Raw genomic sequence first — 24717 nt, 5'->3', positions numbered from 1 at the left:
GTTTCATAAACACAAAGACTGAAACATGACACATATGAATCAAATAGAATAACATGCTTAGACAAAGCATGTGGATTATTAACACAAGGATGGGCCCATGAGGTGCTAAAACTTATCCTTCTTTCATTAATCTCTTGTTAGCATTCTATTGTGAACTTTGTGCGTCCAAATGCCATGTGCGATACTCTGTAATTTATATGCATGACCTTATTTCATCCTTAGGGTAACCCATGAAATAAGTGACATTAACTCTATTTTACCAATAAGGACATGGAGGCTCCAGGAGGTTACATGTCATGCTTCATTCAGATAATAAACTCAGTTCCAAAGTGCATATCCTTAAATTGCTACTCAATTTGTTCTGACTTCTAGGGAGATGGAAGACTGGCCTTCCCAGAGCAATCAAGAAAGAAGAGAAGCTACAAGGAGCGACAATGAGAAGGACTCACTGCAGGATGTGTAGTTCCTCCAGCCAGTCACCGTGATCCCCTGAGTCTGGCAGGTGCTGGCGTAGTTCTGCAGCCAGCTGCAGGCGGTCTGCACCGCGCCCCCATCGATGCAAGAGTCAAACAGGCAGTTCTTGTAGAAGAAGGTGGGGTTAACTTTGCTGTGACACTTGGAGAAGCCAGCATTCTGGTTGGGGATCAGGCTGCACAGCTGCTGCACTTTGGAGAAACCTTCTACCTTGGCACAGGACGGACAGCGGTCCCCACAGCCCACCTGGCAGAAGGTGTCCCTCTTCACCCAGCTCTGCCCAAACTCATTGACGCTGGATGCGAGCAGACCTATGGGCATCTCCAGATCGTCATCAGGGTTGCCGTTGTAGCGGCCGCACAGACCATAGGTGCTGTTCTGCATGCTCCGAGGGACTGTGATGGACAGGAAGGTCTTCCAGTCATATACAACCTTCAGGCCAAAATCAGTTTCCACCACCACGTGGAAGCCAAAGGAAAAGATGTTTATCTTTCCTTGCCCCAGCTTCAGGGGCAGATAGAGCCGTTCACTGTTGACCTATAAGAGGAGAGATGAGGTGGAGAAACACAGTTGGCCCAGAGATTTCCCAGCTCTTCTCCTAACAATGAGTCTCTTGAAAGACAAGTCCCAGAGGGAAGTTGGAGCAGGTTGAATGTAGTCTTTGCATGTACTGTTGTTTATGTCAGTCAACTATTATTATTAGGATTTGAACAGACGCAAATGACTATCCTTGGTACACTAATATGCCTATTTATTTCAGTGCCTTCTGTTTACATAGCATTATTTCCCCCAGGAGTTCAAATTGTTTTCTCCAAGGTAATATAAAGGTAATAAGAATTCAATTAAAGTTTAGACTGAAATACCAAAACATAGAACTCTTGTGTTTCTATTTCTAGCTCTACCATGGAATTTATTTTAGGCAAGCCCCAGTGTATTAATTCCTTTGAGATTTCTTTTTTCTTTAAGGATGGCTTCACTTTGCTGTTCCCTCTGTCTGAAATGACACTCTCCGCCCATCAACATCTCTCTCATCCTCCAGACCCTGCTCCAATGTTGCCTCTTCTGTAAGGCAAGATTTTCTGAGCCCGTGGTCAGAATTAATCACTCCCTTGTCTGGGAAACCAGGGCAGGTTATTTATACTTCTCTTGTATTCCTCTCCACCGCTGGCCAGGATCAAGCCTGCATACACTGTATTGCAGCACACATCACAATCTGCCTTATGTTATGACTGGTGTACGCTCTTCCATCTCACCTACAAGATTATGGGCAACTTGAGGGCAGGAACCACATTTTATTGATCTTTACGCCCACCTTCCCCTCATTACCCCCCAGGCACCCAGCACAATGTCTCCCACGGAGGGGGCACTTGACATACGTTTCCTCCCACATATTTTTAAATTCAGACAAGAGGGAAATCCCTTAACAGTAAACTCCAGGACTGCACTGCCCTTGAACTATTTTGATTCAGAGGAGCCAAATCCTATAGCCTGTGGCCGGTTAGTGCATGATGGAAGATAGACAGCCAGGTTGCTCACTGCAGCAAGGGCTCACAGGGGAGGTGGCATGCCTTGCGGGAGAAGCAGCTGTTTTAAGATTGTTCTCTGACCAGAAATCCCTTCCCCCAACCTCCTTCCTCTCTCTCTTGGCTGACACCACTTTCCACGCCTTCTCCTGCCTTGGTTCAGACTCTCATCACCTTTCACCTTGACTGTAACATACTCTCCTAACTTGTCTCGCTGGCCCCAGGATTGCCCCTCCATTTGGTCACTACCGCCACGCCAGTAATCTTAATGCAATTGAAAGCAGTTAATCCAATACTGAAAGCCCTCTCCAGGGCTTGGGTAAAGTGTCTGATATTCTTAGCACTTCACCCTGGGCTCTCCAGGAACTGGCCCTGCCTCTCAGATCCACCCCATTGGCTTCCTGCACACCAGCAACACCCAACAGTTTGCAGTTCCCTAAATGAACTAAGCTGTGCCATTCCACCCTGCCATTTTCCGTGCTGTGAGTGTGATGGATGCTTTCCATGCTCTACCCAGGACCCCCAATCCCAGGCCCTGCAACCATGGGCTAATGATAACTCACAGCTGGCCTTGGCCCCATGGGAACCACATTGCCCAGAAGATTCTGACCCCCTAATCCAAGGGTAGCCCTTGGCCAATGACTGGCTGACACTGGGAGTCGAGCACCAGGGCTTCCAGTAGCCCAGGCTAAAGCTGTTCTGCAGCTTGGACCACAGCCCTGCTGAGCTCTCTTGACCTGGTGCTATCCTCACTTTCCCAAGATTTCCCACCTCAGACTTTGCTTCTCAGGAACCTGACCTAAGACAACAGGGATGCCCTTGACCCCACCTTTTTCCTGGGGCAATGCTCACCCTTCAAAACTCAACTATCTCCTTCTGTGAGTATTCGTTGAGGCAGAATTCATTCATTCATCCAGTAGACATTGATTTGGCACCACTGAGTGCCAGGCACTGTGCTAAAGGCTGGGATAAAAAACATATGGCCTTTCCCTAGGAGCTCATAGGCATGTGGGAGAGGGAAGTACACAGACAGATAATAATACCATGTGATAAAAGCAATGATAGAGGTAAACAGATGCACAGGCACCAGCCTTAGCCTGGGCACAAAATCAGGGCTGCCTGCAGAAGACAATGCCCACACCCGGTCTCAAAGGAGGAGGAGGAGTTGGCCCGTCAAGGAGGGGTGGGAGTGAAGACAAGGGAATTCGAAATAAAGGGCTCAGTCCCAGCAAAGGCCCAGGTAGATAAGGGAAAAATATCCTGATAAATATGAATAATTACAGCAATTTAGTGCTGCTGGGACATAGCGTGTGGCCTTGGGAGTGGTGGGAGATGAAGATGGACAGGTGGGGAGGGCCTGGATCATGAAGGGCCTTGTATCCAGTACACACATGGCAAAGCGGCCTATGAGATAAAGCCTGCAAAACACCCATTTGTTTTGTAAAACAAAAGCATCAGCAATCTTAATAAGAGAATTTAAGTAGGAAGATGAGGCCAGAATTTGGATTGCAGAAACAAATAGCAAATAAAGTAACAAACAGGAGATTCAGAAGCAGAGATGATGCTCTTAAGAGTCTGACCAGAAATGGAAGGAGAGAGATTGGATTGAAGCTAGTGGGGAACTGGGGCAAGGCTTGTTTGAGAATGAGCATGTTTATGGGTTGAAGAGAAGGACACTGTAGAAAGACACAGAAGGGAGAGGAGACAACAGAGGGCCAAGATCCCAGGGAAGGCAACAAAGAGATGGCAGAGGGGGAAAGCAGCCATGGGAGGAGAAGAGATGCCTCATTCTCGGCACTTGGAAGGGAGGAGGTGGAGAGGATGCAGTGATAGTCATTTAAGGGACAAGGTGCATGAAGGGTGAGAGGAGGAGCGAGATCAGGCCATGGAGACTCTGATCTATCCTGAAAGTTCACAGAGAATAAAGTAAAAGCCTTGCACTCAGAGGCCAATTGGTGCCAGTTGGCTTTTCTTCCTAAGTTACCTTGCATTCTATATTTCTGGCTACCTGATGTCACCCAGGAGGCAATGCCTTGGGGAGGCAATATAATTGGATGAAGCTAAAAGGCTTGCAAATTCTGCCATTGCCAAGGAGAGCTTTGAGAAAGGAACACCCTCGACTCAGACAGGCTCGGCTTCTCTGTGTCTCAGAAACCCCACGCATGCTGCCTCCACCCTGGCACCACTGCCCTGCCTCTCTCTCTGTGAGTGAGAAATGGAGGAAAAGAGGGAGCTCAGAGGCAGGAGGTCAGAGGAAAAGGGAGAGGCTAGAATGGCAACAGGCTTGATGGATGGAGGAGGAAGTCACAGAGGATGATGAGAAGGTGTGGGAGGAGTCGGGGGAAGTGTATTTCAAATATTTAAGTATTGGAAATAAGACCACATATTAGAGTTTTTGGAAACAGTTTTCCTTTAAACAACAGACCTTGACCTAGTTCTCCAGCAAGGTCTCCTGCAGCAAAGTCTCCTTGCATCCCTCACTTTGCTACCCACCCCGAGTCTTCACAAATATTTCCTTTTTGTGGACACCTTCACCTCCTTCTTGGTCTGGCAAGTGTAATCCTCCAGTGATCAACTCTGGGTCTCCTCTTCCAGGAAGCCCTCCCTGAGGTCCTTGCAGCTGATTTAGGCAACCCCTCCTCTGTGCTCTCACACCCTCCATGAGCAACATTTTTGCAGCTCTTCACGTTACACAGACATTAATTGCTAACATGTCTGTCTCTAGCACTAGACTCTTTTAGGACAGAGGCCATATTTGATTCATTTTTCTACCCCCAGGACTTGGTAGAGAATAAGCATCAATAGAAGCTCATGACACTAAATCAAGCCAGAGTGATGCTCAAAACCCCACTATTCTGGCAATAAATGATAAAGACACAGGCTGTGAGGACCCTGAAAACCTCCCCATTGGCCTGAATCATGTCAGACTTGGCAGTGATGAAGCCTGGGGGTAGGGGCAGGAGTGAGGCAGTCTCTGTTGAGTTCTGGCTGTGAATGGCTGAGATGGGTTATGGCGGTGCCCCCAGGAGTGGCTCACCTTCTGCAGCTCACCCCCCTACCCTGTCTGGTCTATAGATAGCACATTTATTTCTAGCTTCTCCTGGCTTAGTGGATTTTCCCATGTCCTGTGGTGCTGCTGAATGCAGGGAAAGGTCAGAGTCATAGAAGAACCCTGTGTCCCAAGGAAGCACTTTTTTATCACCCTCCATTTCTGAGGGCCCCAGCAGTGATCTGCACTCGAGGCTGTGTTTCATCCAGCACTTCATTTCACACTGTCATCCTAATGGCCATTATTCTTCAGGCTCAGGGAGAGATGGTGACTAGTAAAAACATCATGGGAAAACAAATGCAAATCATTTAATAAGCAGATTCTGCAATGCATTTTAATGATCCGAAGTAACTGTTAAATCTATCCCCCGCACCTCGAAAGCAAAGAACCCTCGATGCACCCTGAACTTGGTCTTCTTGTCAAGGGTTTGAAAGCTGTATACTCTGTTTCCAACTTGAGCACTTAGGACATCTCAGTGACTGAGAAAGAAGTGCCCTAGCAAGAAGTCCCCCCATCTCTTTAATCCATTTCTCCCTGATACTCATTGTCTCCAATGACCCCCTGTTGTGGGTTACACTGTGTCCCCCCAAAACAAATGTTGAGACCTTAGCACCCAGGACCTGTGAATGGACTGACTTGGAAATAGGGGCTTTGTCGATGTGATCAAGTTAAGATGAGGTCACCCTGGATTAGGTGGGGTTAACTCCAGTGAATGGTGTTCTTAAAAGGAGAAGGAGATTTGGACACAGAGAAAACAGGAGACGCGGAGGGAAGGAGGCCACGTAAAGACAGAGGCAGAGACTGGAGTTTATGCTGCCACAAGGTAAGGAACATTGAGGATTGCCCACAGCCACCAGAAGCTATGAGAGAGGTAGGGAGTGGTGCTTCCCCAGGACCTCCTGGGGAGTGTGAACCTACCACCACCTTGACTTTGGACTTACAGCCTCCAGAACTGGGAAAGAATGAGTTGCTGTTGTTTTAGGCCACCCAGTCTGTGGTATTTCATAATGGCAGACCTTAATAAACTAATTCACACCCCCCTCTCCAGCACTCTGTGAGGAAGAAGTCCGCTGTGCGGTTCTCTGGGCTTGGGACTTTAGCAATAAGTGCATCTTGTGAGACTGGGGCAGAGCACATGCCTGGAAGGAGAGCTAACCCACTGGGGGCTTAACCCTATAGTAGAGGGAAAGGGAAGGACATGCCTAGAGACAGTGGGAAGTCATTTATTGTGAAGGAGAGGGAAGGGCAGCATGAAAGAAGAGTAGGTGCTCACGAGGACCCCACAGTCTATACCTGAAAAGAACTGGGAGGATGTCTGAAGCCAGCATGCGTAGCCTCAGATGTCGAGGTACCTAAATGCAGAGAGTGTGTAACACGAGGCAGAAAACACAATTCATCTTAAACTAGATGAGACAGGACCCATGAACAGATTACATTTTAAAAGAAAAGAAAAACCTGAAAGACAGAAAGGCAGAAGAGCAGCGAATATCAAAGAGACAAGTAACTGCACGAAAACACCTAAGTCTAAGGGTGGAAAGATAGCACAAAAGGAAACAAAGAGAAAAGGACAAATACGACGCAAGCAACGTGGGCAAAACGACCGATATATTTGTTTTAACGTAAGATGAAAATGGATAGAGGGAAGTTGTCGTAATGGGTAGCTCTGACTATCCAAACATCTAGAAATCTTATGTGGCTGAAAGCCAAGACTCTGACACAGTCCTAACTTGCCTCAGTGGCAATGTAACCTGTCAGATTGTTGAAGCAGTAACTAGCACTGTGACAAAATCACAGGAACCCTGGAAGAAAGCGGTTATTGTGTCATTTCATTCATTCATTTTTTGGGGGGTCGGGGGAACAGAGTCTCGCTCTGTCGCCCAGGCTGGAGTACAATAGCGTAATCTTGCCTCACTGCAATCTCCGCCTCCCGGGTTCAAGCAATTCTCTGTCTCAGCCTCCCGAGTAGCTGGGATTACAGGTGCCCACCACCATGCCTGGGTAATTTTTGTATTTTTAATAGAGACGGGCTTTCACCATCTTGGCCAGGCTGGTCTTGAACTCTTGACTTTCTGATCTACCTGTCTTGTCTTCCCAAAGTGCTGGGATTACAGACATGAGCCACCGTGCCCAGCCTCATTCATTCATTTGACCAGTGTTTCGAGTGTCACTAGGTGCAGGGGGCTGCCCATTCATTCAACATAAAGATAAATTAGGTATGGTTCCTGCCCTTATGAAGCCCATGACTCGAAGTGAGAGAGCTTTAGACATGAAGATCACGAAAAATACAGCCTGATGAATGCAATAATGGCTACTGGAACAAACTGTTAGGATGAGCAGAAAGAAAAACAACTGGGATTTAGGTTTGTGGTGTGCAAGCAAGGGAAGAGGATGACACAGGGAAATTGCTCCCTTAGATGCTAAAAAGGAAGATTTTCAATAAACTTGAAAGGCTTGGGAACCTCTCTTTGTCAGAGAAGGAAGTTGAAGAAATCCCGAGGCAGAAAAAGAAGTCAGTATAGTTGCCCAGGGAACTCTTTAGTTAGGTTTAGATAGTTTAGTTCAGTATAGCTCAGAATTTCTAAGACAATGTATACAAGATGAAAAGGAGTCCCTTTAGAGATAGAAAAATTATGACACAGATCTGTGATAATAATGTCAAGAAGGCAAACACCCTAAATCAGCTCTCTGAAATGCTAAAGCAGAGGCTGTTGGCTTGCTTCTTAGCATTTCAAGTCATGTGCAGAGCAGGACCCTGGAGAAAGAATGGCTGGGCCTGTGGCTGGGACTGATGTCTGCAGGCCAGATGAGGAGTGCGCAGAGCTCCTCAGCCCCACTGCCCCTGTCTTCGTGGTCAAGGAAGTGCTCTTTGGGTGAAAAGGGTGGGAAGCTTAGAAAGAGGGAGTTGGAGCCTAAGTGAGTAAAGGGATTGTAGGAGAGCCATGAGTCCTCCAAATGTGTGAACTTACAGATCCTGTGGGTGCCAAACGGAAGACCAGGAGAGATGGAGGGAGGCCAGAACAGGCGAATATCACCCTGATCTCAAAAAAGGGAAGTGGGTGGATGAGGACAATAGCATCAGTTAGGGAGGCCTACTCTGTACAAGGTAGGCATTTCTTTTACAGGTGGAGTGACCAAGCTAGGAGGTTAAGTGACTGCCTGAAGTCACACAGCAGCCACCAAGCAGGGATGCTAACCCCGGTCTGTGGTCTCTCCAACATACTCCACTGCCACATGAAAGGCCCACTTCCAGAGCTGGCTCTGCCTCCTACCTTGGTGTCTGTGACTTGGGCAAATCATTTTTTTCTCTGAGCCTCTGTTTCCTTCTCTGTAAGATGAAGTGACCGAAAATCTCTAGGGCCTCTCTCTGCTTTAATATACTATGATTTTCTTTGGATTCCGGACCTGCCTGATTCAACTGCAGCCTGGCTTGCTGACCCCAACCTGACGTCTCCACGACTCCCCTCTTGAGGGGGCCCCGTGACTACTCACCAGCACAGTGTGCTTGTAGGCTCGGTGGATCACGATACTGTAGCCAAACACGGTCACGTCCACCTGCTTAACCCACAAGGCCAGTGATGGGTCCCGGTCCTCATTCTTGGCTGTGACAACAAACTTGGGGAAAGAGTCTGAGCTCGGCCTGCTTCCTGTGGTGCACAGGATGAGCGGGCAGCTGGTCTGGAAGTCAAAGGGGAAGCCATCAAAGGTGAGGTAGTGGCCATAGCCTGAGACGATGCAGGAGGCGTCGGTGCGGGCTTGGCAGTAGTACAGCCCGCCCTCCTCCATGCAGTACTCATCATCCTTGCAGGGCACGGTCTCACAGTGGACACTGTTGTCTGTGCCATTGCAATAGCAGAAGATCTGGCAGTCCAGGTCCACCCAGAAGGTCTCATTGGTGGCAAGTTGGTGCCCCTCAAAGTTGCAGCCACATTCACTCCGCGTGACACACTGGCTGCCCAGTAGAGCATAACCCTCATCACACTGACATCCCTCAGAGCAACTATCCACGCAGATGGGGCCCAGGGCAAGGGTCTCACAGGTCTCTGTACATGTTATACACTCCTCAAAGTGGCTGTTCTCTGGGCACTCCAGCGCTGCAGGTAGTCAAGAAGAAGACGGGTTTGAGAAAAGGACAAAAGTCAGAGACAGAAGAGTGTGTGCATGCATGTGTGTGTGAGTGCATGTGTGTGCATGCATGCGTGTGAGTGCATGTGTGTGTGCATGCATGCGTTTGTGCATGCATGTGTTAGTGTGTGTGCATGCGTGTATGAGTGCATGCACATGTGATTGCATGTGTGTGCGTGAGTGCATTGTATGTGCATGGATGTGTGAGAGTGCATGCGTGTGTGCACACATCTGTGCATGCATGTGAGTGTGCATGTGCACGTGTGTGTGCGTGTGAGTGTGCATGTGTGTGACTGCATGTGTGTGCCTCTGTATCTGTGTGTGTGGTCTTATGTGCACAGTACAGTAAACTGTACTCATCCTCATTTGGGAGATCCAAGTTCCAGTGGCACCCCTTCATTCACACACTCTGCTAGGGCACCTAGCTTTCCATGTAGAAGATTTTGAGTCTGAGACCCAGAATTGAGCATCTGCTACATGCCAGACACTGTCCTAGCCACTTTNGCGTGCATGCCCATGTTTTTGCATGTGTGTGCGAGAAAGCTTTGTTTGTGCATGGATGAGTGAAAACGCATGCGTGTGTGCACACATCTGTGCATGCATGTGAGTGTGCATGTGCACGTGTGTGTGCGTGTGAGTGTGCATGTGTGTGACTGCATGTGTGTGCCTCTGTATCTGTGTGTGTGGTCTTATGTGCACAGTACAGTAAACTGTACTCATCCTCATTTGGGAGATCCAAGTTCCAGTGGCACCCCTTCATTCACACACTCTGCTAGGGCACCTAGCTTTCCATGTAGAAGATTTTGAGTCTGAGACCCAGAATTGAGCATCTGCTACATGCCAGACACTGTCCTAGCCACTTTTGAGTACCTTATCTCAACAACCTGGAAAGTAAGGGAAATCTAATTACTCTTATCTTACAGGTGAGGAAACTGAAGTTTGATGATTTAACTTAATCTAACTAGTAAGTGCCAGAGTGAGATTTAATCTGGGTCCACTGACTCAGACTCTGGAGAGGGATTATTGTATGTTTTGGGACCACAGAGACCTGTGGATGCTGCTAACTTAACTCTGGGATGTTATTTCATGTCTTCAGGGCTTCTGTTTCCTCTTTCATTAAGTATGAACCACATTTAGCTAGCACAGTTGTTTTGAGGGTTAATAATCTAATCTATCAAGAGGGTCTCCATCAATGGTATGCCCTTTCTCCTCTTTGCACCTCCTTCTGTTACACAGACAGGCTATATGTAGGTATTTTTACTCTGCAGATTGGCTTGTAGTCTCTCCTTTTGTCTTTCATTTATCTGTTCTTGGTGCCCTCTGGCCTCGTCCACCTCCTCATCATTCTCTGCAAAGGAGGTCATCACTCTGCAGCCCCTTTGTTCATGCGCTGTCACCTTCCTGGACAGCCCCCCACCCACAAAGCTAAATCCCACCCATTCTTCAAGTCTCACTTCAAATTGCCCATCTTCCCAGAAGCCTTCCTTGAAAGATAAGTCTCTTGGTCAAAAAGCACAGCACACAACTGTAATCCCAGCACTTTAGGAGGCTGAGGCAGGCGGATCACCTGAGGTCAGGAGTTCAAGACAGCCTGGCCAACATGGTGAAACCCGGTCTCTACTAACAATACAAAAAAAATTAGCCAGGCGTGGTGGCACATGCCTGTAATCCAAGCTACTTGGGAGGCTGAGGCACTAGAATTGCTTGAACCTGGGAGGTGGAGGTTGCAGGGAGCAGAGATTGTGCCACTGTACTCCAGCCTGGGTGACAGAGCGAGACTCCGTGTGAAAAAAAAAAAAAAGGCACATAAAATGATAACAGCACGGGATACTCACTGTGTCGTGGGCATACTTCCCATCTCTCACTATTACTTTAATGGGTCACAATTTACCAGGGGCAGGGACAGAACTCAGGAGCACAGGAGAAGCCTCCTACAAGTTTGTACAATCTAAAGATCGGCGGAGGTCCCCATCATCCTCTGGGAAAATAAGATCTCACCTTTAAAACTTTCTTTGGCTCATATACATACCGTCACTCCTTAATAGTGTTTTACAATCCAAGGACACAGAGGACATTACAGAGAAATAAATTGCATGGCAATAATAGCTCTGCCCACAAGTACCGATACAACAGTTCTGCACTGTGGGCTGAAAGTCAATCATTTTTTCCTCTGGGCTAGAGGACTATCTCCACTCCCATTGACTACAATACCATACGGCTTCGGAGTTGAAGGCTAGTTCAGCACTGATTATATATGTCTGTATAGAGGGATTTTCACATTTGTCTCTAAATTATGAATGTTCTAACACTGACTGCAGATTTATGGTGATAGCAAATAACATGACTTATTTAAATGGCTCCCACTTTATGACTTATTGTGTTGTCTGAATTTGTCTGAAAGTCTGGAACATACAGACGTCGAGTAATAAAACTTCCCCTAGGCCCTGGAATGCCTCTGTGAAATTATTTAATTGGGCAGCCTGGCTCTGCCAACAGGAGGGCCAGTTAAAAATATCTGAACACAGAGGCAGCAGTTGTCTGTCTCTAGGTTCAAAGAAGATTGTGTTCCTGATCCACAGCTGTCATCCAGTTCGATCTCCACTCTGCAAGACTCCGACCAGATTAATCCCTTAGTACTTGGAGGCCTGATGAATCAAGTGGGCACTATCCAGTCCTTCTCACCAGATCCATGTACACAAGATCTAGATGAGATATCCTGGGGGACATCTCAAGTAGGAGCCCTGGCCCTCAGCCCAAGAAAGCCATGTTCCATGTGACTGCTTCTGCCCACATCTTCCCTAAAAAAGATACTGATAAGAACTTCCTCCAGGTTTGCTGGCCCAGATGAGGGATAGTGAGAAGCTCTTCTCAGTAGCTGTCACATGCAGGGAAACAGGGAATATCACCATCACACCCTGCTAACTTGGCACACACGACGTCACCAAACTGTGCTCCGTGCAGCACAAAAACAACTCAGAAACATCCCCTGCCAGGTAGGAGTTAGCAGTCTGACAGGACCGCACTGAAATGGCCTGGCAACAGAACAGATTTGGTATGGGGGAGACTCGGCAATCCTGTAGCATGAATGAAATACAACTGGGAGGCTCAGTGTGGGAGCAGAAACAGAGATCGTGTTAGATAAGCTGGAGATAGGACAAAAGAGGATATAGGGAGGCGGATGAAAAAGCTTTGGGAAAGTATGATAAGGCCCCACCGGATGTGGTGGCCAACAGGAACCGTGGAGGCTCTCACGGCATCTGCTATTAGGTCCCTCCCTGGGGCTCACCAGGGATACAACTGCCCTTCTCTGAGATGACAACCACTAAGCTCTCCACACACTCCTTGGATTTCCCAAGGTCAGGAATCATAGAGTTAAAAAGATGTGTGTGTGTGTGTGTGTGTGTTGTGTGTGTGCTGTGTGGTGTGTGTGTTGGTTTTCAGCTCTGTCTGTTGAAAGGACCTAGAGGCAAAGCAAAGACACCCCAAGAGCAACGGGGACACCCTTGCTCTTAGTTTCTAACATCTTGGTTTCTAACAACATTCCCCACTCAGCAGGGCTTCCTAGAGTCATGTAGATTCCAGCATGGGGCAGGGAAGATTAAAAGATGAGCGTGAAGCACCTTGTTATGCCAAAAGGAAGAAAGTGCTCAAAAAAAAAAAAAAAAAAAAAAAACAGAGGCATGCCAAAGGGACACAGGAACCAGCTTGAAGGAGCTCCTACAGGCCAATCCAGAGCAATTTTAACACTGAAAATAATTAATACATGGAAGATGAAATATAGACCACTGGAAAAAACAGGCATCCATGTCCAGATTGATAAGATGACTGATAGATAGAGAGATAGATAGACAGACAGACTGACAGGATATTTGTACAGTCTTAAAGTATCTCCCCACAGGTTGCAAGGGAAAGCTCAGTGACTCTACAGCAGAGACATTTGACAACACCTTGACCAGGGAATCAACGTGCACATCACCAATGTGGGGAGGCTGGACAAGATCGTGCTTCTGTGTGTGCTGTGATTCCATGAGAAAAACCACATGGCACCTGCCCGGAAGGCTAAGTGGAGATGCACAGCTGAAGCTCCTCAGGATGGAACATCAACCCCAATGGAGGGTCATTCTGTTTATGGAGGGCCATTCTGTTTCAAAAAGCAGGGAGGCTGTGTTCTTCAAAAATGCCCATATCAGAAAAGACAAAGAAAACTAAGTCATTGTTCCAGATTAAAGGAGACTAAAGAGATATGACAATGAAATGCAATGTGTGATTCTAAACTAGGTCTGTACTGAGTGCCCCACCCTGGCACCCCAAAAGAGCTGTAAAGAACATCGCTCAGTCAACTGACAAAATTGGAATATGGATGTTAAATTACTGTAGCAATGTTAAGTTTCCTAAGGTTGAAAACGGCACTGTGGTTATGTACGTAAATGCCCCTACTCTAAGGAAATACATACTGAAGTTTTAGGGGTAACGAGGCATGAAGTCTGCAACTCACTGTCACATGAAGGGCAGGGAGGGAGGAAGGAAGAGACAGGGAAAGGGAGGGAATGATAAAATAAATGAACAAATGTTATCAATAGGTTAATCTGGACAATGGGTATACAGGTGTTCTCTTATGTAGCTTTGAAATTATTTCAAAATAAGAAGCTAAGAAAATAAACAAACTTAGGAGGAAATACAGTGGGCCAGGTTTCTCACTCTCAGATAAAAGAAACTAAAAAATGGAAAACTGGCCAGGCGCGGTGGCTCACACCTGTAATCTCAGCATTTTGGGAGACAAAGGTGGGTGGATCAGGAGGTCAGGAGCTCAAGACCACCTGGCCAAGATGGTAAAACCCCATCTCTACTAAAAATACAAAAAAAAAAAAAATTAGCCAGCTGCAATGGCAGGCGCCTATAATCCCAGCTACTCGGGAGGCTCAAGCAAGAGAATCCCTTGAACCTGGGAGGCGGCGGTTGCAGTGAGCCGAGATCATGCCACCGCACTCCAGCCTGGGTGACAGGGTGAGACTCCATCTCAAAAAAAAAAAAAAAAAAAAAAGGAAAACTAGAAAACTCTGTGGTATTGGGCTGAAATTGTAGGTTCAGTGTGAACTCATGGTGAGATAGAGACAGAGATAGATAAAAAGAGAAAGCGACATACCTAGCTACATAAAAATGTGCACGGAGGGTGTGTATAGGCAATACATGCATTTCCTCACTCTCTTCAGTAGGGAATGCTAGAATCAATGACATTCTAGGAAGAAGTGGGTACACCTTACACTCAGATCCTATCTCCTCAATACTGTGCTCCGCTAGAAGGAACCAAAGATCCTTGGAGAAATGGCTAATCCAAGGCTGGAGCGGAGAAAGTGCAAAATGAGCCCTGAATACATTGTGCCTTGTGGAAAGCAACGAATGATGATGCAAATGTCAACAGAAACCACTGCTGGAAGGGACTCCCACTGGCCGTATATGGAACAATTTGAGCATAAAAACAAATTATGATAACAGATACAATCGGTTAAGTAGGAATCCATGAGTTCATACTCATCTAAATAAACAAAAATAAATAAATGGGTAAAAAAGACACCTCTTTACAGTAGAATGCCAACTAATAAATGCAGAAGCCATTGAATTAGAAAAAAATAGCCATTTCACAGACAATAATAAATGATTCAGGCAAAAATCATCACTGGATGCTAAATCTAGCGTATGAAAGCTTGAGGAATAGAATAGCTACCCAAATTTAAAGTATCTCCCTGAAAAATATGTATTAATTATATGGTAAAAAACAGTAACTTTCAATGGAGAAATCTGACAGACACTACCTTCAGCAAGTGATCGAATCTATCATGCTTAGTGTAACGGGAAAAACCAACATCAGAGGCCTCCAGATATGACACATTGAGAAGACACATCATTGCTTTTGTGGTATTCCTGCCAAAAATGCATAATTTCAATGTAACCAGGAAGAAATATAAGCCAACTCAAACTGAGAAACAGTCTGCAAAATAACTGGTCTGCACTCTTCAAAAACACTCAGACGATGAACGTCGAAGACTGAGGACCTACTCCAGATTAAAGGCGCCCATAGAGACATCATAGTAAGATGCAACATGTGAACGTGGATTGGACTCCAGGGTTTTTTGGTTTTTGTTTTGGCTATAAAAGACATTATTGGAACCACTAACAAAATATGAACATGGTCTTCAGATTACATAATAGTATTGTATCAATGGCAATATCCTGATTTTAATGATTATGTTATGGTCATATAAATGTTCTTATTCTTAGGAAACACACTGAAATATTTAGGTACAAACAGGCATAATGACAGCAACTTGCTCTCAAGTGGTTTAGAAAAAGAGTGAGTATATTTTTAGAGACAAAATTAGAAAGAAAATGTGTTAAAATGTTAACGATTAGGGAATCTGAGCGAATGGTAGACTTTGTATTATTCCTGCAACTTTTCTGTAAGTCTAAAATTATTTCCAATTAAAAAATACTTTTGCTGACTAAAAATGGAGGACAGATAAACAGCCATCAGGGATGGAATCTTAATGGTGGCTTTGGCTTTGGTGCGGGGCCCACCTTCATGGCGGGAGAGGGATGTGTGCTGAAGGCCAGATGAGGTAGTTCTAGTTCCAGGAGTGGGCTCTGCCTTTTACCATGTTACTCCTCCCTCTAGCCTCCCCAATAACCAAGGGTGTTATATATCAGGCCTTCCCAGTAAGTATTCTCATTACTACTAGTACTTTCCACTGCCTTGTTGAGAGGAGTCAGATACTCTTGGGACAAAATTAAAAGCCAGTAACACAGGACTCTCTTAATACCCATTGTCAGGTTTGCCCTGGGGAGCCTGCTAATCTCTATGCCCTAAAGGCGCCCTAGCTGATCACTTCCTATTGAAATGAATGCGGCTCTTCTTTGCCAAGGGAGAAGGCACCTACAGAGTCCTTTGACATGGTGCCTCTACCCTCTGCTAGATAAAACCACATGTAAATAGGATGGCTAATTGTTCTACAGTGAAGAAGTACTGTGCAGTTAGGAACAAAAGTAAAGATGAGAAGCTATCTGGTTTGGGGTGATGAGTCTTTGGGAGGACGCATCAGACTAGGGCAGGTATACACAGTCATTAACATCGCCCTTGGGCTCAGTCCCACCTGGAAGGGAAGTCCTGAGTAAGGCCCAGTATGGCATCTATTTCCCACCTAGAAAGCCTCTCCCAGGGGCCGGGCGCGGTGGCTCAAGCCTGTAATCCCAGCACTTTGGGAGGCCGAGGCGGGTGGATCACGAGGTCAGGAGATCAAGACCATCCTGGCTAACATGGTGAAACCCCGTCTCTACTAAAATACAAAAAACTAGCCGGGCCTGGTGGTGGGCGCCTGTAGTCCCAGCTACTTGGAGGCTGAGGCGGGAGAATGGCGTGAACCCGGGAGGCGGAGCTTGCAGTGAGCCGAGATCGTGCCACTGCACTCCAGCCTGGGCGACACAGCGAGACTCCGTCACCAAAAAAAAAAAAAAGAAAGCCTCTCCCAGAATCCAACCCCAACTTACGGCAGAAGTCATAGGTCCGCCAGGGCCCCACCTCCACATCGGCATTCTTGCAGGCGCTTGCATACCGGGCCACAGAGTCACAGAGCTCTGACTCATTGCCCCCACTCTGGCACAGGCGGAAGAGGCAGGTGCGGTAGTAGGCAGTGACGTTCACCACCCCATGGCACTCCAGGAAGGAGCTGTTGGAGGGGTCGTTGATGATGCCGCACCTGGAGCGGCTTCGATAAAACTTGAGCAGCTCGGAGTCATTGTTGCAGGCCTTCAGCAGGTCCCCACACTCCCCATTGCAGATCTCCTCAAAAGTTGTCCAGCTTTCCAGGAACACGGCCAGGTTGTCCGTGCACTTGCCATTGGGGAGACAGAACTCGTCACTGACGTTAGCGTTGAAGAAGCCACACAAGCCCCCCGTGCAGTTGAAGTACGTGGTGGACAGCCGGATGTACAACAGACCTACGTCTGAGTACTGGACAGTCACCACACCCCTGGACTCCACTGTCGTACTGTTTTTGTTTCGATAAATTTCCAGCTTCCCAGAAGGATGGAAGAAAGGCAATTCCACTTCCTGACCATTCAACTGAAAAATCAAATCATTCTTATCAATTCCAGGGACACACAGAGGACTCCCCATTTCCTAGGCTGTGGGACAAAGACGTGGTCTGCCCTATTGCTAGCCTTTTGAGAGAGGTCAAGAAGCTAATGGAACCCACACAGAAACCAACCCATTTGTTATGGGCTTCTTTATTTATTTCTTTTTGGATTCCCATGATTAGACCCATTTGCTGTTTATATTTGTGTTCTGGACCCAAAGCTAGCCCATAACAAACTAAACTGAAGTGTGAGCAAAAACCGCCTTAGATACGTGGCTCCCTCCTGCTGCCTGACATCTCTGTTTTGGTACCTTTCAAAACAATTCCCCTCCTTTCTTGCCTTTCTGGCTCCTTTTCTCTTCCAATCTTACTTTTCCTGTGTCCCAGCTCCTCCAGGGCACATAGGATATCTCTAATGATCCAGGTGTCCATTCACCTGTCTACTTCCTACTAGTCTGTTAACAAATACATCTCTGCCAGTGTGGCAATGGGAATAAAAACACATCCCTTCCAGTTTGTGGATGTGTATTTTATTATCTCCTTGGGCTTGTGTTGGCTTTTGTTTTCCAAACTAGATTTCAGGTGACATACAATGCATGTTGCATCCCAGTTCTGCAACAATTAGCTGTGGGACCTTCACTTACCCTCTTAGTATCTTCCTGTGAAATGAGGAGCTGCACTCGATAATTCTCAAGATGCCTTCTAGAGCTAATGATCTATGAGTCTGGGTGCCTAATGATGGGTTTTTCAGAGCAGGTCAGAGGGGTGGGAGTCACCCCTTACATCATCCCACAGAGACTGGCATATACAGGTAGGGGAGTTAGTAGGGTGCAAGGGTTAAGAGCACAGATTCTGGAGCCAGCCAGGCGGGTGTGAATCCCCCTTCACGGTTATGTGTGCCTGTGGAAGTTACTTAGCCTGTCTGCTCCTCAGCTTTCCCATCTGTAAAACGAGGATCATAAGATGAAGTGTGATACTGCTTATAAGGGGCTTAGAATAGTGCTTGGCACATAGTAAGTGTTCTGTAAGTATTTGCTATTCTGGAGAGCTGGTCCTGCTCTATCTAATTGGAGAAATCCCAGCTGCATGCCATTTCTCCACCTGATAAGTCTTATTTGGTGCAGATCATTAGAAAACACTCCTGTTTGCAGCCATCTTCTTCCCAAAATCCACTCATAGCAGAGGCAGAAAGGCAAGCCTGAAGAGGATGGCGAGCTCCTCCTCCTGGCTAGATGTACCAGGAACCCCTCCAAAGGAGCAAGGAGCCTTACCTTGACTTCCGAAGCCCCAATACCTCCTATCTTGACCTCCTGGTTGGCAACCAGGATCCGAAGTCCCCGCAGCCAAGCAGGTCCTGAATCGGGCTTCTTCTTGTTGATGTCGATTTCCAAGTACTCTGGACGCTCAGGGCAGGTCTTCAGGAGTGTGTAGGAGAACTCGGAGGGGAAGGTGTAGGCGGCACCATCAAAGGTGTGCAGCACCTCGTTCTGGCTGAGCAGGCACACGGTCTCCCGCTTAGGGAAGCAGCCCTGGTAGCCGTCCTCCACGGCGCACACCTCCCCGCTGCTGCAGGTCTTGTTGAAGCAGTAGATGTCCCCACCCTCCTCGCACAGGCACTGCACCGTGCAGTTGGCCGTGGCCCAGAAGAACTCCCCCATGGTGTAGTAGTGGCCATCGAAGTCACAGCCGCACTTGTGTAGCGGGACGCACTGGCTGGTGCTGAGGACGAAGCCCTGGTTGCACTCGCAGCCCTCCGTGCAGGGCGTGGCGCAGTTCTGCGAGGCCGTCAGGTCGGAGCACGTGTCGGGGCAGCTGCTGGTGCACACGGAGTAGTGGCTGAAGCTCGGGCACTGCACCGTGGACACTGACGCGGGGAAAGGAAGAGAGCCGATAACAAGGTAAATGGACCCCGACTGCCAACCGGCCAGAATCTTAACGCTCCTCCTGGATCATTTAGTTCCTAGAGTGAGGGTCAAGCGGCCACTCGGGGAAGAAAGAATTGAGGTTGTATCTGTAAAACCCAGCTCAATGACTCTCCTAATAACTACTGAGCAGCGTGATTGGACTGTGAACTTGTATTGGAATTTGATCATCTTGACTAAAATTAAACTTTCAGGATGCCATCCTTTCTAGACTACTGATTACCCAATATAGGTTTATTATTTGGTGATCCACACTATCGAGATGTTTTAAGAGCTTCCACTGATGGACATATAAATTGATCTGATTTTAAAGAGCATGGCCCATTCTTAGAAGGAAATTAATCCAATTTTCAGGAGAAATGAAAAATGTAACCATTAGAGGAGTAGTTTGAAAACGTGAAATTTGTAACAGGGAGGTACTTAAAAGACCTAAGTGTGACCAAGGAAGATTGTGGGGATGAATTCCCTGAGATATTAAAAATAAGAAAGAACCCTGGCTACCTCCAAAGAATTCAAAGAATTTGTGTGGCTATTTCTCCAGGAGACTAGGCAAGATGTCTTCTAAAGGCCCTTCTTGCCTCAGAAATCTTCGGTTCTTGCTTTAATAACATCTGGGCCTACATAAATGTTTGAGTCTGGTTGAATCCAACAAGCAGGGGCTCAGGGGCCTAGTAAACTAGCTCTCTGAATTAAATAGAGTCCATTGCACCAGAATAAGAGAGAGAAAAGAAAGAGAAATGTAGAGGATGGGAAAGTAGTGACACTAGAAAATATCTATCTGTAGCCATTGTAACATTTGAGTTAGATAATTTGGATGTTCTTGGCTTATATAAGGATAAAGAGAAGCCATATTCAATCTCAACCTGAATCCAAATATGGATGCTCTGGTCATAAGAGAGGCTGGTCAGTCACACAGCAAGAATACAGTTGCTTGTATTGTAGTTTGACCAAAACTCTTAAGAATTGAATCTGATACATGATGGTTTACGTGACTCCAACTTATACTGATAGGAAGAATTCTCCCTCTAGCCTTGGAACTTAAAGAAACCTTTACATCTTCTCACCTCTCTAGTACTCTCAAATGCATGGATTACAATTTTCTATTTACTCATATGGAGAAAACCAAGGACTAAGAAGGAAACGAAATCCATTTGTTTTTAAACTGTGTATAACTAGCAAAAGAAATAAATATTTAAGTGGGATACAAGGAAAAAATAATGAGACAACTAAATGGTACAAAATGCTTAATCCAAAAGTGTAATTCAAAAGAGCCAGGATTTCCCTCAAAGTTGGGGCTTTTCCTAACCACTTCTAACATTTAAGAAAAAGGGCTTCTTTACTCATATGCTGTACTGCTCATCTGCAGCAGCAGCAGGGCAAAAACCCTAAAGGGTCTAACAGTGGAGAAGAAAGTGCCAAGGAACAATTGCTGCAGGTTCCATGTGGGAGGTGAGCTGTTTTCCCAAGGGCTAGTTTTGATGACCCAGGCCCACAGCTGCATTAACTCAATAGCCTAAAAAGTAGCCACCTCCCCCTCTGGACACCCCACCTCCTCACTCAACTCTGGAGCTGCCATCCCCTGCCATGGGACTTCCTGCCATGCCTTCCATGTTTACAGACCAGGTATGTTCATCAATGGGTTCTTGTTTCCTGGCTGTGGTATTAGGTGGGGGCAAAAGTAAAGATCCTTTCAAAATTCGTTCTTTGTAATTTGTGCAATTTCAACCTCCCCTTCATTCTTGGGTCACAAGTCTTAACAAGGACATTTGGAGGAGCCCCCAAAGCCTATCCCTGCCCCCTACACAAGAGAGACCCGTCATGGGGATGGGATGCCAGCTTACCACACCCAGTCTGGGTTCGCCAGTCTCCAATTGGAATGCCAAGGGCTTGGCACACAAGAGCGTAGGCCTGGATGGCTTGGCAGAGGAGCGTGCCATTGTCCCTCACACTGCACAGGTCATACACGCAGCTATGCACAAAAGCAGTGGGGTCCACGACAGTGCCACACTCCCACAGGGGCCCATCTGTCTTGTTGAGGAAGCCGCAGTAGTCAGAGCCAAAGTAGAGGGCTTCAGTGGCAGCGTCACATTGGGTGCAGTTGTCCACGCAGCCAGAGTCGCACTTCCAGTCCGCGTGGTACACACGCCAGCTCTCTCCCAGATCCAGGACAGACATGGCCGGCCTGCCATCCGGGCGGAGGAAGTCATCCAGTGGGTTTTTATTATAGTTTCCACAGAGTCCACAGGTGGAGTTTATATAGGAGCCTGGGATGGAAATGGAGGCGTAGTGCTGGCCATCAAAAGTCACTAAGAGCCCAAAATCTGTTTCCACGGCAGTAGACATGCCACTCTGGTAGATTTTCACTGTCCCCAAGTCTAAGGTGACGGGCAAAGAAGTCACTAGGTCATTAACCTGCCAACAACAGTAATAGTGAAAGGCAGGTGAGCAGGCGCCCGGGCACTGGGTTCCAGCAGAGATCAGGAAAGGAAGGCAAAGCAACTCAATACTCCAGAAAGAATGGCCACCTAAATGGTCCAGGCTCCAGTGGGCTTCCCTCTGGTTAAGACAAAGGCCCGGGGGAAAATGGAGAGAGCTGCTTGTGGGCCAGCCCAAGCACTGTGTATATGGGCTGTGGTTGCTGTGGCATACCGAGTGCTGCTACAGACTCCTCTGGGGACTGTCTGGTTGTCAACCTTTCCTGGCTGGCTCTTGGCTAGCTTCAAATCTTTTCTTCAAAGACCTGTCACCTCCCTTTTCCTCTGCATTCCTCTAAATATCCATTCTTTAAGTCTCAGCTTAAGTCATGCATTTCCCAGGACCCCCTTCCTGCCTTTAGTCCTCCCGACCCCACTCTCAGCTCGAGTGTGCGCTGGGTCCACTGCTGGACACCATTTAGCTTTGAGCCTGTCCTGATGTAGTCTTCTCCAAGTGTTGTACTCTGTAACTTCCTTGTATCAGAACTACGTCATGTAACCATTCAACAACACATTTAAACACCTGCTAGGTACCAAGCACTATGTCAGGAACTGAGATGTAAAGGGTTAAAAAACATAATTGCCCCTGCCCCTCAAGGAGCCCTCAGTCTACTGAAGAAGAGGGACGTGCATCGATACTTACAGCACACTCTTTAACTGTGAGTCGATAGAGGATACAATGGGAAAGCAGTAAATGAACGTTGAATCCAGCGTAGGGGAATCACGTAAAGTTTTTAGAGGCAGTTAAGTCTAACCTGGGTCTTTAAAGATAAACAGAAGTGGCCAAAGGAAGAGTCGGGGAAGGGTAGAGAAATCCAAGACAAGAGAGCAGAGGCAGGAGGGTGAGGAACAGCTGGTGGGGCTGGGGGGCAGACACTGAGGTGTTACTGGACTACAGAGGGAAGAGATGGCTGAAAATGAGGCTGGAGGTACAGGCAAGGTCCATTCATTCTACAAGTATGTGTTTAGGCCTTTCTGTGTACCTACTACTGTTCTAAGAATTGGGGATTAGCAGCAAGTGAAATGAACAAAAATTTCTGCCTCATGGAACTTATATTTTAGCTAGGGAGACCAACAACAAGCAAAATAAATGAGTAAAACGTTTATGTCAGATGAGTGTTAATGCAGAAAAATAAAGAGCAGGAAATACTTTTTTAAAAAGTGCTAAGGCACATATGTTTATTGCGGCACTATTCACAATAGCGAAGACTTGGAACCAACCCAAATGTCCATCAGTGACAGACTGGATTAAGAAGATGTGGCACATATACACCATGGAATACTATGCAGCCATAAAAAAGGATGAGTTTGTGTCCTTTGTAGGGACATGGATGCAGCTGGAAACCATCATTCTCAGCAAACTATTGCAAGAACAGAAAACCAAACACTGCATGTTCTCACTCATAGGTGGCAATTGAACAATGAGAACACTTGGACACAGAAAGGGGATCATCACACACTGGGGCCTGTTGTGGGGTGAGGGGAGGGGGGAGGGATAGCATTAGGAGATATACCTAATATAAATGATGAGTTAATGGGTGCAGCACACCAACATGGCACATGTATACATATGTAACAAACCTGCATGTTGTACACATGTACCCTAGAACATAAAGTATAATAAAATAAATAAATAAATAAATAAATAAATAGTGCTAAGGAAAAGGGTTTCTAATTTTAAATAGGGTGGTTAGGTAAGACCTCCTTGGGAAGGAGACATCTGAGATAAGGAAGCAAGCCATGTGGTTATCTGGGGTGAGACTGGCTCTTGAGGAGGGAACAGCAGCCCTAGGTTGGGAGCATACCTGGGTGCTCCTAGGATTACAAGGGGTGTAGGGGACAGTGTGGCTGGAGAGAGACAGCAGGAGAGGGCAGCAACAGATGACGTCAGAGTGAGAAGAGCAGCCAGAACAAGCAGGGCCTGTCGGCCATTGTAAAGACTTTGGCTTTGGCTCTGAGCAAGACGGACAGCCCAGGGAGTGTTTAAAGCAAAGGGTCGGCATGATCTGACTTCTGCTTTAAAAGAATCGCTCTGGCTTCTGTGCTGAGAACAGATCTTGGAGGGCCTTTTAAGCCAATGTTAAAAACAAAACAAAAGTTGGATATCTATTCTGTAGGGAGAGCCCCTGAAGGCTCTTAAGCAAGGGAATGACATCATCAGATTTGTGTTTTAGAAAGCCCCTTCTGGCTAGCATGAAGAACTTATTGAAGGAAGTTGAGATTAGAAACAGAGAAGCCAGACAGGTAACTGCTGCAGGAGTCCAGGGAGGTGAGGATGAGAGCCTAAACTAGCTGCAGACATGAGAGGGAGGGATGAGCTTATAGAACACACACAGCTGGATGTGGTGGTTTTGCAATGGGGCATGAGAAATGAGGGAAGAATCAAGAGTGAGCCCCAGGCATCCAGTATGGGTGAGTAAGTAGCTTGATAAACTTCAAAGAGAGAGTTAATTTTCTTTTTCACCACTTACCATGCCTAGCACCTATAGACACTCATGCTCATGGGCTAGGATGGAATGACTTGTCTTAGAACAGCCCTCAGTGGGCTTGACTCTAAGTGCACATAAACTTTCCAGGGTGTCCTGGACCCACACTGATTTCTGGCACATGAGAAAAACAAGGGTCTTACCTGTCATCATTGTAGCTACTTTCTGAGTTGTCTGGGAGATGAGATGGTGGTTTGAGTATCCCTTCCAACATTTACCATGGCAGACGCCACATGCATCTCTCTGTCTCTATGGATTAGTAGTTGGTCCTCACCAAAATCACCCTTAATGGTCCATTCACTACAATGTAGGCTTTTGCTAGAATGTACTTCAAAACTCTTCCAGCCTCTACCAATTACCCAAAGCTGCTAGCACTTTTTTTTTTTTTTGAGATACGGTCTTGCTCTGTCTCCCAGGCTGGAGTACAGTGGCACAAACATGGCTCACTGCAGCCTCAACCTCCCTGGCTCCAGTGATTCTCCCACCTCAGCCTCCTGAGTGTATATATATATATATATATATTTTTTTTTTTTTTTTTTTT

The 24717-nt window shown here is 46.7% G+C and overlaps 1 protein-coding gene across 1 annotated transcript in view; it reads right to left on the bottom strand.

The window, feature by feature from the left end:
- Positions 1–24717, bottom strand: part of TECTA (tectorin alpha) — a 97223-nt gene that overhangs the window by 40255 nt on the left and 32251 nt on the right. The window contains exons 10-14 of the mRNA XM_017865564.1: positions 21058–21628; positions 18566–19158; positions 16708–17281; positions 8536–9137; positions 450–1011 (exon numbers count right to left, since the gene is read on the bottom strand). Of these exons, the coding sequence (XP_017721053.1) occupies positions 450–1011; positions 8536–9137; positions 16708–17281; positions 18566–19158; positions 21058–21628 (2902 nt within the window). The remainder of the gene's footprint in view (positions 1–449; positions 1012–8535; positions 9138–16707; positions 17282–18565; positions 19159–21057; positions 21629–24717) is intronic.

The sequence above is a fragment of the Rhinopithecus bieti genome, unplaced genomic scaffold, assembly GCF_001698545.2.
Source record: "Rhinopithecus bieti isolate Rb0 unplaced genomic scaffold, ASM169854v2 scaffold_82866, whole genome shotgun sequence".
In the NCBI taxonomy this organism is placed as follows: domain Eukaryota; kingdom Metazoa; phylum Chordata; class Mammalia; order Primates; family Cercopithecidae; genus Rhinopithecus; species Rhinopithecus bieti.
Note: the sequence above shows the minus strand (reverse complement) of the source record. Positions and strands in the feature narration are given on the sequence as shown.